This window comes from Nematostella vectensis, chromosome 2 (genome assembly GCF_932526225.1).
Source record: "Nematostella vectensis chromosome 2, jaNemVect1.1, whole genome shotgun sequence".
NCBI classification, from domain to species: domain Eukaryota; kingdom Metazoa; phylum Cnidaria; class Anthozoa; order Actiniaria; family Edwardsiidae; genus Nematostella; species Nematostella vectensis.
Window position 1 is genome coordinate 5,790,239 of NC_064035.1, and position 13,327 is coordinate 5,803,565.

General features: G+C 43.9%; 1 protein-coding gene across 2 annotated transcripts in view; it reads left to right on the top strand.

Annotated features, from left to right (window-relative positions):
* Positions 1–13,019, top strand: part of LOC5517841 (tensin) — a 35,005-nt gene extending 21,986 nt beyond the window's left edge. Inside the window, exons 21-34 of one of the 2 annotated variants that reach the window (XM_001637795.3) lie at positions 2,459–3,712; positions 4,268–4,370; positions 4,665–4,913; positions 5,134–5,262; positions 5,409–5,584; positions 5,820–5,912; positions 6,557–6,685; positions 7,431–7,529; positions 8,133–8,210; positions 8,904–8,969; positions 9,292–9,460; positions 10,422–10,490; positions 10,615–10,653; positions 11,540–13,019. In XM_001637795.3, the coding sequence (XP_001637845.3) occupies positions 2,459–3,712; positions 4,268–4,370; positions 4,665–4,913; positions 5,134–5,262; positions 5,409–5,584; positions 5,820–5,912; positions 6,557–6,685; positions 7,431–7,529; positions 8,133–8,210; positions 8,904–8,969; positions 9,292–9,460; positions 10,422–10,490; positions 10,615–10,653; positions 11,540–11,672 (2,786 nt within the window). In that variant the 3' untranslated portion in view covers positions 11,673–13,019. The remainder of the gene's footprint in view (positions 1–2,458; positions 3,713–4,267; positions 4,371–4,664; positions 4,914–5,133; positions 5,263–5,408; positions 5,585–5,819; positions 5,913–6,556; positions 6,686–7,430; positions 7,530–8,132; positions 8,211–8,903; positions 8,970–9,291; positions 9,461–10,421; positions 10,491–10,614; positions 10,654–11,539) is intronic. The other variant, XM_032362430.2, reaches the window with a different exon arrangement.
* The last annotated feature ends 308 nt before the right edge of the window (positions 13,020–13,327 follow it).

Genomic DNA, 13,327 nt, shown 5'->3' on the forward strand with positions numbered 1-13,327 from the left:
TAGTCCACGATTTAGTTTTTTCGTTTCTAAAGACTGCCTACTATTGAAATACCCAAGCACGCTAGCTCAGCGACTCGCGCGGTATTCCATGTTATGAACTACCTTCGATGACAAATGGCAATTGATTCATTTGGTAGTTTGTTGCCTTGCATGACTTTTCAACTCTCCATGTCGCGTTACTCACCACTGTCTGCTCGCTCTCTCTGGGTCATGGGAATTCTCTACTTCAGCTCCGAGATACCGGGGATTCTCCCTTTCCCCATAAGACTCGCCTTATCTTTACAGACCGAGTTTTGTCAAACTAACTCTAGTATTTACACAGAGAAAAACTCTACACGCAATGCCCCGGGTCGTGACCTATATTCTCATGTAGCGTCTTTTTAAAGTTTGTTTTAGATTAGAAATGACTTATTTTGACCACTGGAATTTTATTTGATATTTTAAATCCATAAACTTAGAACAGGCAGGCAGGCGAAAAGGGTGAAGCTTACGAGTTCCGCATTCGTCCCGCGATCGTTCGTGTTCGTCAAATATCTATACCTCGTTGTGTATTTTTCGAACTTAGCATACCATTGCGTGGTTTGAGATAGCGCTGTTTTGCATCAGTACGAGGGACTATCCTACGGTTAATACCCATCCACATGTCAAGCCCTGGATTTGGATTGGATCCATGCGATACCTCGTTATGTACCTTACAAACGCACTAAGGTTAAGTCCGGTTGATTGCTCTTATCCGGAGTCATACGTATCGCGAGCTATAATCCGTGAGGAAGAACTGTCTGATGTGTGTTAACTGGCGCATTTTTGTTGTGGAAATACCAGAAGCTACCCCATCCCTTCAATGTTTTCGTAAAATCCTTTAATGTCATCGTTCTTTTATTCGACACTTTCTTACTTGCGATAATTTCAACGATTAAGCGTTTCTAATCACTTAAATGATAATGATTTTTTGTATCACATAGTTCTTGATGCTTTGCCTTTTTTTTTTTTTAATCGGCGAGTGACAAGAAAAAAACTTTGGGATTCTGAGATTAATCCGCTGAGTCAGTGCCCCATTAATGTGTTCATTGTGTCTGCCGGTGAAGTGAAAAGTTCACAAACAAGCTCCCCCATCGATAACGCTATCTCTTTTTGCTTGACCAAAAGGTCACGCGGAACAACTACAAAAAAAAGAACAGCGAGGGTCTATTGCTCGCACGTGTGGCCAGTCTGTCGATAACTCTGTCACGCGAAAGCGTCACGGAATGTCACGCGCACGCTGCGAACGGTCACGCACTCCTACGAGATCTTTGTTAGATATTATTAGGTGACCAAGGGCAGGCGTCTTTGTGAAACCTGGCTTTTTGTGCGGTGCCTTTTAGCGCGGGATGAGCAAAACACGCCTTCAACCTACTAGCCCAATCAGATAAGATCACTCCCGCGCTTTTCGCATTCAGAGGGAGGTTCGTGGCACACATCCAGAACGACTCAAAGATTCACTCCAAGTATACTTTTACTGTTTGTTTATACGTGTCAACAACTGTCGTACATAATCATCAAATTATCTCGCTTAAATTAGATTATAACACGTCATAAAACTCAGGCCCGTTTGTCACGCTATATCATATTTCGCATTCTTTCTACTATTATGCCATAGAACTAATCACACGTTCAGTTTTACTCCGAAACCGTATCATTACCTAGGCCTAGCATTTACGCCTGGACAAAACCGTTGTTGTGATCGGGGGGGGGGGGGGGGGGGGGGGGGGGGGGGGGGAGGGGAAGGATACGATGGCAAGCACGCTAGATGTACCAGCGCGCTGAAAGAAAGATGTGCACGCGCGCGCTGCAATCTGGCGACGGCGACGGGCACAAGCTTGCGTGACCAGCCAGTCATGAACGGCACGCGAGTCTTCCGTGATTCTGTTCAAGTAGATAGTATATAGGTGTATATAAAAGACAGGTATAAGACTGGTGAACTCATACCTCCCTCATATCAGAAATAGGCTTGCTCTGTTCCTTGCAGACGTAAGCATAAACAACCAAGAATCGGTGAACATCTAAAGAAAGATGGTGTATTACTTCTACGGGGCTTCATCTAATCTGTACAATCAGACTGTAGTGCTGTATTCATCCGGTATTAATTTAGACGCGAAGTACGTCAGCATTTTTTATTTTCAGAAATCTGTATCTGTGTGTGAGTGATGATATTCATAACCATTTTAACAAATATTGGTTTCCAGAAAAGACACCCCCTCCTCTCCTGGAGAAAAATGGAAATTGCAAGTACAGGAGTTCTGTCAGTGTCTATTTTCAGGTGGAAGTGGAACTCAATCTTCTTTTCCATGTATTTCTGCAATTCAGAAGATGGGAGGTCATTCAGTATTTTATTAAAAATTGTTTTTAGGTGAACTTCGAGGGGGCGGATCCCATATGTGATTTGTTTTCTTATTATTTATCTATTTGTTATCCTTTGTAGCCCCGGCGTATGTTGCCGGTCCCGTGGATGGAAGCCTGTACGCCCAGGTCGACAAGAACTTGAAGAAGCATATCCGCTCCCACAGTCTGGACAGCGGGATTCAAACCGCCGCTGACCCTTACGAGAGACGGGCTCAGACTTTGAACTACAAATCACGCAATGCAGTTCGTGTGCAATATCAGCCAAGACAAACAGCGACACTAAACAGGCTTCAATTCCAGAGTAACACTCGCTCGGACAAAAACGCAATGGAGACCGACTTAGGCGGAAAGATCCAATCGATTGACAAGCTCCTTCGGGAGCTCGGAGAGTGCTCGGACCTACTCGATACTACAATAATGAGCGGAAAGAAGGCGTCGGAGCGCCCCGAACAGTCCCCGACGGCCTTAGAGGAAATATCGATTGCTCAGATGGCAACGAGACAGGAAAATGCTCGCGGGAAAGCGTACCCACCAACTCCGTTAAGGCGGCACGCGAGTTACGACGCCACCGAGAAATACCAAGTAGTGCCTTACAAGCTTGCGCGTACTACATTCTCAGGCGGAGACGTCCAGAACGGCATCACGCCCTCCTACAGGCAACGACAGGAGAACGGGGGGGTCCCTGGGGCACCCCAGAACACTAGTAGCCCTAAAATTGCCCTTCAAAAGACGCCCTCCACTAAAGTGACTCCCCCTTCGCCGACCCATATATCGCCCAAGTACTATGCGACACAAGTCACATCCTCCACCCCCTTGGTGCAACCAGGGCAAACTGTTGAAGTGAACTTTATGAACGGCGTAGGGAACATAAGGCAGGCAAAGATTCCAGCGGATATCAATAATAACCCCGACGATGAGATCGACCCAGATGCGGCGAACTTTAGCTTCCGAGACCCAGAGCCTGAGCCGGAATTCACCCCGGAGAAAGGTAACGTGGCTGCCAAGGTGGCGTTTCTATCGGAGATCGTGTTCCCTGGCTCACCGCCATTGCATCCTCCGCGCAAGGGCACGGTACCGATGCCTGGCCTCGTGAGCAAGTCGCCCTCAGAGGTATCCGAGGAGATCTCTAAGTACAACGCCACCTCGCTGGCTCCCGGTGAGTTGAGTCACAGCACGGGGATGCTTTACCGCGGTTGCGTCCCCAAGCACATATCAGAGCACCACCCCGGCTCCTCGCGCAGTCTGGATAGCTTGCCCATTGATCCTGAACTTGCACTTAAACTGCAGTTTGCTAAGGAGAGAGCCTCGGTCGAGGCGGCTGATAGCTCTGAAGGTATTCTATCCACATGCACCGCTGTCACGCAACGCCACACTTCCTCCACCTGTCACGCTACATGTCTTCGCGCCATTGCCACGTGCAATGCCTTCACGCCATCTGTCACGTGGCATGCCATCACGCCATCTTATGTCACGTGGCATGCCTCACGCCATCTTATGTCACGTGGCATGCCTTCACGCCATCTTATGTCACGTGGCATGCCTTCACGCCAGCTTATGTCTCGCTAGCTTATGTCACGCTAGCTCATCGCTTCTTTTCTGATGTCACCTGATTTCACCCTGTTCTACATTTTCTTTAACGTCACTCGATCCTGGTCCCCACACTCATTCTATTCTTCCAACATCTGGTTGACAAGTTCCTGGGAATATGTATTTTCTTTTTTTCCTTCCTTCTTCACCTATTCTTGGTGTTTGGAATGACAGCATTGAATTATCCATCTCAAATTGGATGTCCTTTTCTATAAATGAAAACCAGTAAGTACTTGGCACTGTGTGATAAAATATGTAGAGGTGTAAAGGTTCCATCTCAAGCTTTTACTTTATTCCTCAGCGTTCCCGCCTCCTCCACCGCCCTTGGCGGAAACCAACGAGTTTGATGAAGGCATCAGCTCAAAGGCTGACACAGATGATACGCCGAGATCTGCACCCTCGAGGTATTATACCCTGAACTACTCTCGCCATGGCCCCCCACCCCTCCCCCCATGGCCCATCACAGCCCCTGCCCCTGCATTTCAGTCAATTCATACCATTCCTCCTCCAAACACGTCAAAGCTATATATATATATTTTTTTTTCACGTATCCAAACATGCTATCCTCCTCTTGTCACTCATTTTGGTCTAGATCAGGTAGCTTAGCTGTCCTGAGTTTTATGCAACAACAGCCAGCACTGCCTGCCTGATAGCCTCAATGACAAAATGGCAATCATAGATTCTTGGTTCCCTTCTAGCAACAGCGAAGCCAACGTGGATATAACCTCTGACCGCCCGCAGGCGCAAGAGTTCGCCCCAATCCACCTGACGATCGCTCCTGTGCAGGAGGCCGAGGTCGAGGCTAAGGTGGTGGTGCGCGGGCCACGAATTAGTAATTTGATTGACAAGATGAAGGAAGATGAAGAAGATGGCTACGCTGAGCTCGAGGAGGTTCAGCGGCCTGTCGGACGGAAGGTGGACGGCACCGGACACGTCTCCAGACCAAGGTGTGTAATACAACGACCTGCACAAAACACCTTTTCACTATATAAAAGAAAGTTTCGAATACTCTTCTGTTATTCAGTATTCCTTTCCTCAACCCTACCCAAATCACTATGTCTTGGCGAATAAGTTTGCAAGAAATAACCCTTCAGATACCCCTTTCCAGACTATAGATCCAACTTGTGATTTAAAAATATGTTGTTTTATCGTTTTGACGTCTTTCAGCCCTCTTGTCATCAGTGAAGGGATCCCGTCTTCGCAAACAGCTGAAGTATCCTCAGAACCGACCCGAGGCCCAGGCCCCCTGGAGGCCCACGCGATTGACGGCATCATGTCAGAGATGGCGGATATCTCGTAAGTGACACGACGTGATATTTGCGATTTTGGGACGCGTATATTTCGCAACATTTGATTTTCGCGTTTTGGGCAAAACCCTATTTTCGGGCTCGCATAGCTTGCATATGTTGATTGTTACCATAGTTACGATTATCTTTTGGCAGCATCCAATCAGAAGCATCTCTGAGTCACGAGACCCCAAGCACTCCACAAACTCCTCGAAGCCCAACCTCGTCCATGTCCGGTCCATTTGACAATGCTTTCGGACGAAAACGGTCCCCCTACCACTCGGACAAGGGGTATAGCTCCAATACCAGCCTGTCTTCAGAGTCATCCGAAGGTAAACCAATCTTGTATAGACATCAATGTTTAATTTTTAATTTGAGGGACTGACCATTTGATGACTGACCTAGTTAATCCCCTTAAAAAGAAATTAAGTGAGCTGGCCGTGGAAAAAAATATTGAGTAAAAAAGCAATCAGCAACTTTCACGTCGAATTTTAAATTGTCAGTTCCTAGTTCTTGGCCATGCGGCATAATCGTCGTAGTTTTTTAACACGAGGTCGCTCTCCATAGATGTCTTCTTGGATCTGAGGACAGTCCCGGGCCTCAAGTTTGACAAGGATAACTCTGAATTCTGGTACAAACCGAAGATCACAAGAGATCAAGGTAAAACTACTGGCTCACTCCGGTAATTTGTGATATGTAAAACGCGCTCCTTCTTATATACACGATTAACTCTTTATGAAGATCATCTACGATTATCTTTGAGCACTGATCTTTGATCTATGATCAGAATGATCCGTGATCTGTTATTTGTTATCTGTGTAATTCATGATCAATGATGCAAGATCAAAGTCACCTATTCTCTGTGCTTTGTAATCCATCAGGGCCGTAGCCAGCACGAGGCAAATGAGGCACTCGTCTCGGTAAAATTTTGATGTTTAGTGTTTCACAATTGAAAAGTATAGGATAAAACCCCTTTTTTGTTAGATTTATCACTGGCTAGCTTTGCCTCGGTAAAATTTTGATTCTGGCTACAGGCCTACATATAATCTATAAACTACGATGCATGATCTGTTATCAAAAGGAACTGTGATCCGTGATACAAAAACCATGAATATCCATGGTCTGTTTGTGATCCATGATCTGTGACAGAATTTTTCAATGCACTGTGATCTGAAATAACTTATCTATGATCCATACGCTCATATTACACATGCGCTGTAATGCGTGATAGAAATCGACGCACCGTGATACGTGATCTACGATCCATGATCGTTCCTTACTAGAGTGTTTTATCTTCCCATCAGCAATCAATGTGTTGAAGGACAAGGAGCCTGGCTTGTTCGTGGTGCGGGACAGCCAGTCCTTCCCTGGCGCGTACGGCCTGGCTGTCAAGGTGGCCATCCCCCCTCCGCATGTCCTGCAGGGGGATCTCAGTAAGCATCTTTTTACTTCCCACTCGTGTTAACCACCCACCATCCCTCCTCCCACCCACACCACCTGCCATCCCTCCTTCCACCCAACATCCCTCCTACCACCCACATCACCTGCCATCCCTTCTCCAACCCACATCACCTGCCATCCATCCTCCCACCCAACATCCCTCCTACCACACCACCTGCCATCCACCCACCCACACCACCTGCCATCCACCCACCCACACCACCTGCCATCCCTCCTACCACCCACACCACCTGCCATCCCTCCTCCCACCCACACCACCTGCCATCCCTCCTCCCACCCACACCACCTGACATCCCTCCTCCCACCCACACCACCTGCCATCCCTCCTCCCACATCACCTGCCATCCCTCCTCCCACACACACCACCTGCCATCCCTCCTCCCACACACACCACCTGCCATCCCTCCTCCCACCCACACCACCTGCCATCCCTCCTACCACCCACACCACCCGGCAAGCTTGTCCACCCCCGTTTTATAAAGTTTTGATGTCTTACGTGTTCATTTTCGAGATTATCCACCTTTTATAATGTCTTTATCAGCCAATAGTTCTTACATTTTCAGTGACAGTGCAAACTCAAATTTGGGAGAGCCCGTGCCTACGCTGACATCGTGATGCATACCTTACTTTTATTTTACAGTGTACTATGTCTTGAAGCAGACAATTATTTTAATTATGACCTATGTAAGACACCTAACTCTTGAATTACGCCTTTAGCTAAAGTCGATTTGGCAAATGAAAAGATCCGACACTTCCTGATCGAGTCCACGAAGAAAGGGGTCAAGCTAAAGGGGTGTGACAACGAGCCAGTGTTTGGTAAGACCCAACTTTACGCTTTCATTACGTCAAGAAATGCGCTCAACTGCTTTATCTATACGGTAGCCAGTGTTTGGTAAGACCCACCTTTACGCTTTCATTACGGCAAGAAATGCGCTGAACTGCTTTATCTATACGGTAGCCAGTATTTAGTAACACCCATATTTACGCTTCATTACGTCAAGAAATGCGCTAAACTGCTTTATCTATACGGTAGCCGTTTTGCGCTTGACTACCTTATCTATACGGTAGTCGTTTCATTACGTCACACAATGCGCTTGAGTCCTTTTATCTATACGGTACCGTTGTATTACCTCACGGAATACGTTTGTTATGGAAATGAATGAATGAAACAATTAGCATTCCCTTCTTCTTTAAAGCCCTGTGTAAAAGGCGCCAACATCAGTCAGCATTTTCTGGCAACGCCTTTCTCGGGGTTGGCCACAAGACTAGGGAATGTTGGGGAGCTACTTCTACCCCCCCCCCCCCCCCCCACGTGTGTTAGGACATCATTTTCGCCAGCAATACTGGCCCTTTGCTACACAGTGCTTGATCAGATAGATGTACTTTGAGTTTAGATCATTCGCTGTTTGTTATTCGTAGGAAGTCTAGCCGCTTTCGTGTTCCAGCACACCATAACACCACTATCACTACCCCTGAGGCTTGTTATCCCAAATGAAGGTACGTGGGTATAATTCTGTATTCGCAAACGTTGATTGCCGGTTATTGTACTGGTTATGTAATAAAATAAATCCTAACCAAGTAATTGTTTCTCGACCCAGAACACCGAATAAGAAGCACCAGACACTTGTATTCGACTCTGTTAAAGTCTTTAACACTTGTATTCGACTCTGTTAAAGTCTTTAACACTTGTATTCGACTCTGTTAAAGTCTTTAACACTTGTATTCGACTCTGTTAAAGTCTTTAACACTTGTATTCGACTCTGTTAAAGTCTTTAACACTTGTATTCGACTCTGTTAAAGTCTTTAACACTTGTATTCGACTCTGTTAAAGTCTTTAACACTTGTATTCGACTCTGTTAAAGTCTTTAACACTTGTATTCGACTCTGTTAAAGTCTTTAACACTTGTATTCGACTCTGTTAAAGTCTTTAACACTTGTATTCGACTCTGTTAAAGTCTTTAACACTTGTATTCGACTCTGTTAAAGTCTTTAACACTTGTATTCGACTCTGTTAAAGTCTTTAACACTTGTATTCGACTCTGTTAAAGTCTTTAACACTTGTATTCGACTCTGTTAAAGTCTTTAACACTTGTATTCGACTCTGTTAAAGTCTTTAACACTTGTATTCGACTCTGTTAAAGTCTTTATTACGTGGGTCAGGAGGTGTAACCCCAATGTTCTTCTACTTAGATTTAATGCCGGACCAGGACGATAAGCCTGATGGCCCGCACTTGCCTCTCTCACCCACCCAAGAAAGTAAGTCAAGATCAGGTTTCTGAAAACCAGGCGCTTACCCAGGATCGGCTGGGGGAGCACAGTCTAAGGCATCATATAGAAAAAGTGTAACATTCTTTTATTCTTCTATAAGAAATTACCCCTTGATACGCCTGCAGACTATAGCGTTTTTCAACCTCTGCTTTTCTTTTGATGTACAAGAATACAATGCGCTTTCAATGCTCCCAGTGACAGCAGTGAACAAAACTCCATTCGCGTGTAAAATGAGTGAGCTGTTTCTAGCCAAGGAGGTGCTTTTCCTTAACCTTTATGTACGCTGTTAATGTCGTGTCGTTTTTTTTAGCTATGAAGGTGATGTTTGTCGGTGAGAGTAACGTCGAGATGTTATCGGGGTCGACTGCTGTACAGCGTACCGTGGAAGATCTGCTCAAATATAAGGCCACGCCCAGATTCACTCCCGCAAGCTTCAAGGTGACCAGAGAAGGAGTCACCATTACAGACTTGGAGCGCAAGTAAGCCCCTTTAACCAAGATCCCTAGGCAGCCACACCTTTGTTATTTCCATACATATGAAGAAAAATCTTGAAAAGAAGTTTTACATGAGAACCTCAAGAAAGCTTTCCCAACCACTGGAATTGGATTCTTATAAATTGGTTCTTGGGTATCCAGGACGTCGAGGTCAATGTAACGAGGCGCGAGAACGATGAGATGGATAACCGCTCTGCCTGCCTTGTTCTGGCTCGACCTCGCGCCTGTGACCTCGACTCCCTGGATTTCCGAGGATGTCTTCCTAGGATATTAATTAATTATTAATTAATTTGGATAGTTTTACCTTTATAGTTACCTTATTATACTTAATTTTCGCGACGTCAAAATTTCGCGATTTTGAAATGGCCGATATTTGGAGACACTTTATTTCCGCGATTTCGCTATTTTCGTAAAAAACCAGGTCACTTTATTTTCGCGATTTTTTGACAATAAAATCAAGCAAAACTAGTGGAATTAAAATGTTTTAATCATCCAAGCAGTGACAAAAACATGAGTGTGCTAAATTTAGTTCCACAAAAATCTATAGTTTAGAATTGTCCAACTCTACCCCTTACTGTACTATATCTACATTAGAGGACTAAACAGACAAGATATTTCCATAAAGCATATCAAACGGGTAATATTTCATCAAGGATTTTTGTGTACTCAATTTTCGTGCATCCCAAATTTTTGCGTCACTTTTTATCATTGTTTTTTAATCTTGAAATTCACGAAAAGTTAGTGTAATATCGTAGGCAATGGTTGCTTGCTAAAGTATGATAGGCCAATAACTGTAAAACGTCTCAAACAATCACTCAGGTAGCATCCAATGTTTAGGTTTCAATTGTGTTGTATTGTGGAAGCATGCCAGAAGCAATGTCATTCCTTTTTATATGATCTCGTTAAAATGAGGATTTGTTGTAACAAGGATTTTCTCTTTTTGTAGAGTATTCTTTAGAAAACATTTCCCGATGACTTCAATTCTACACTGCGGAATAGATCCCTTGGATCAAAGGTGAGATCTCGTGGTCCTGAGTTGAGATTCTTTTGTGCTACTTCTTCCCTTAATTGTCCGCCGTATCTATAAATCCCATCCCTCGATACATCCTGCTAAGTGATTCCATTATTCTCTATCACAGATGGGACTTGCATTTGCCTGACTACACTGGGAAGTCCAGGTGAGATATCTCATGTGTACCTAAACAGGGTCACATCAGGAGAGAGTCAGTGGTTGGGGGCCAGTTTCTCTCCTTTGTTTTCTTATGTTTTTCCTACATTGCACCACTCATTTCCTCTCAAAATTGTTTCCCATTTCGAAGACCTTCAGGCCCCTGCCTGGCACTCTTTGTTACTGACACTCTTGGGACCTCATTCTTATTGGCACCTTAGAGACTTTGTTATTACAGACACCCTCTGGACTCGTCATTATTGGCACCCTCAGGACCTCCAAGACCGGACACTCTTGTGACCATAATAAAGTCTGCAGGGGTATCTTTAAAGCTGCATTGTCACCAGTTTACTTCCGGAGGTCTGACAGAAACCTCAACCGAAAACATACCATCCGCTCTAAATTATCAATCACATACTTAAAGACACTTCCAGTAAACACACTGCTTTGAATATTTTGAAATATTTTTCACCTTTTCTGTTAAAAATCATTGGAGATTGTTACGTTATCGACTGAAAGTAAACTTCTGATAATGCGGCTTTAAAAACTTGAAGTTTAAAAAAGTGGGGTGCCAGTAATAATTAGGTGTACCCTGGAAACCAGAGCGAGGCTCTGAAAACCCAGGGCAAACTAGGTTCCACAATAGCATGATGTCTGTAATGACAAGAAGTTTGTAAAAGTGGGGTGTCAGTTATAACTAGGTGTTCATAATAGAGGGGTGCCATAATAACTAGAAGTCTGTAAAAGCAGGGTGTCAGTTATAACAAGGTGCTGCGATAGTGAGGTATCCATAAGATGAGAGTTGAAGTAATTCTACATTACACCTATACCTACTGCAGTAAGCTGCCAATTAAAATGTGCAAAGGTTTAATTTTATCATTTTTCTCCATTTTTAGGACGTTTGGAATGGTAGTTCGTAGAATAGGAGAAGCTGGAAATGACTGTCATTTGTTTGCTGAAGTAGATGATGATCATTCTGTCAATACAGTAATCAACTTGGTCAACAAATACATCTCTAATCCATCCTAACAAAATAATGGAATCATCACAGGGAAAATAGACGATTGCCTGCAAATAAATAGGAGTTCTCTAGTCTGTCATTGAAGGGGATTTTTTAGAACTTCCTGAAATCAACATTTGACTTACTTGAGCTAGGAATGGTACATGAATAGTATGGCATGTTACATGCAAGAAGCTAGGATTTGCTGAGGGTTGACAACCCTTCAGTAAGAAATTCCCCACTTTTAGGTGTGGAGGTGCCTGTGTGACCACGGCGCAGCCCCCTAAATATGTGCCTGTGTCTGAAGAAGTGGTTTATTTCTGTTGATTAGAGGTTATCTTTTTTATCAAATGTAGTGGGGGTGAATGAATATAATTCTGTTGACATAAAAATGAGGAATTCTAAAGGATAAAAAACCTGATAGAAAATTTAATCTCATGCAACTACTATATAGTCAGCTTAACATGCTTTTCATGGCGATTGTCTTATAGAGGGCACACAGAGATCCTGTTGAGGGGGGGGGCATGGAGAGCATAAATGCTCTGCATTCTCCCCTCCCCCATCCATACTGAGTCATATACTGAGGCTGTCTGCCTTATCAGCTTTCTTAGCTTCACAGCTCTCTTTGTTAAGTATTTGTCATATTCTCAAAATTGAAGTAAAGAGTTACCATCCATTGCCTAGGTGGAAGTCTATATTGCAGAAAGAAATGCCGTGTACAGAGGCAGGGGGTGCCGTGTACAGAGGCAGGGGGATGCAGTGTACAGAGGCATAGCAGGGGGTGGGGGCAAGTGCCCCTCAAAATTTTCTTTGTCTGTATCGTCCCCCCCCCCCAATATTTCAAGGCCTACTTAAAGCTCGTATAGGATTGGCCTAGGTTACGATATACTTATTTTGCTCTACCAACGAGGTGATAAAATTCCATGTAAACCCAAGATTGTCATATACTCCTATGTCAATTAAGTTTGTGCCAACGAAGCAATGTATTGTAACCGGCAGTTGTTAATGGGTAACAACATATAAATGGCTGAATCCTGGTCTCTGAACGCCATGTGAATGCTTAGAGGCACATGAACAAAAATGCTAAGCTTTCTAAACCTATGTTTGTTATTATTTACACTTATTTTTATTTGATACCCATAAATAACTGTGGGTTACAACACAGATTCTCCAAGTGCAACCTTTTTTGAAATAGGTGCATATCTAATTTAGTATTTTGTACATTAAAGATTTTTTCCCAGCAGAGTATTAGAATGTAAAATCAAAGTGACAGAAGACATCCATCTTACAGGATTTAATTTGTCACTATTAAAAAGGAAATGGTTTCTATATGTAAGAAACATATATGATATTAATAAAAGGTACTGGTCATATTATGACTTGCTTGTCTTGTTATTTTCAGTCAGCCTGTCTAAATGTGGAGAGTACTTAAGGCCTGACCCTTATGGGGTCCCTAAAGTTCAGAAGAAAAGGATTAATAGTGTGGAAATTACGAAGGAGGGAGAGGAAAGAGGGGGATGTTTGGCTTCTCATGTACCTTTTTCTAGGGAACCAACATTTTTTTATTTCTCTTTCTTGAGAAATACCAATGGGAGGGGGTAGTCCTATATAAATACAATAGGTGAACAACCAGTAGCCGATCTAGGGGTAGGGCTTTAGTAGGTTCAAACCGCTTTTGGGCTGC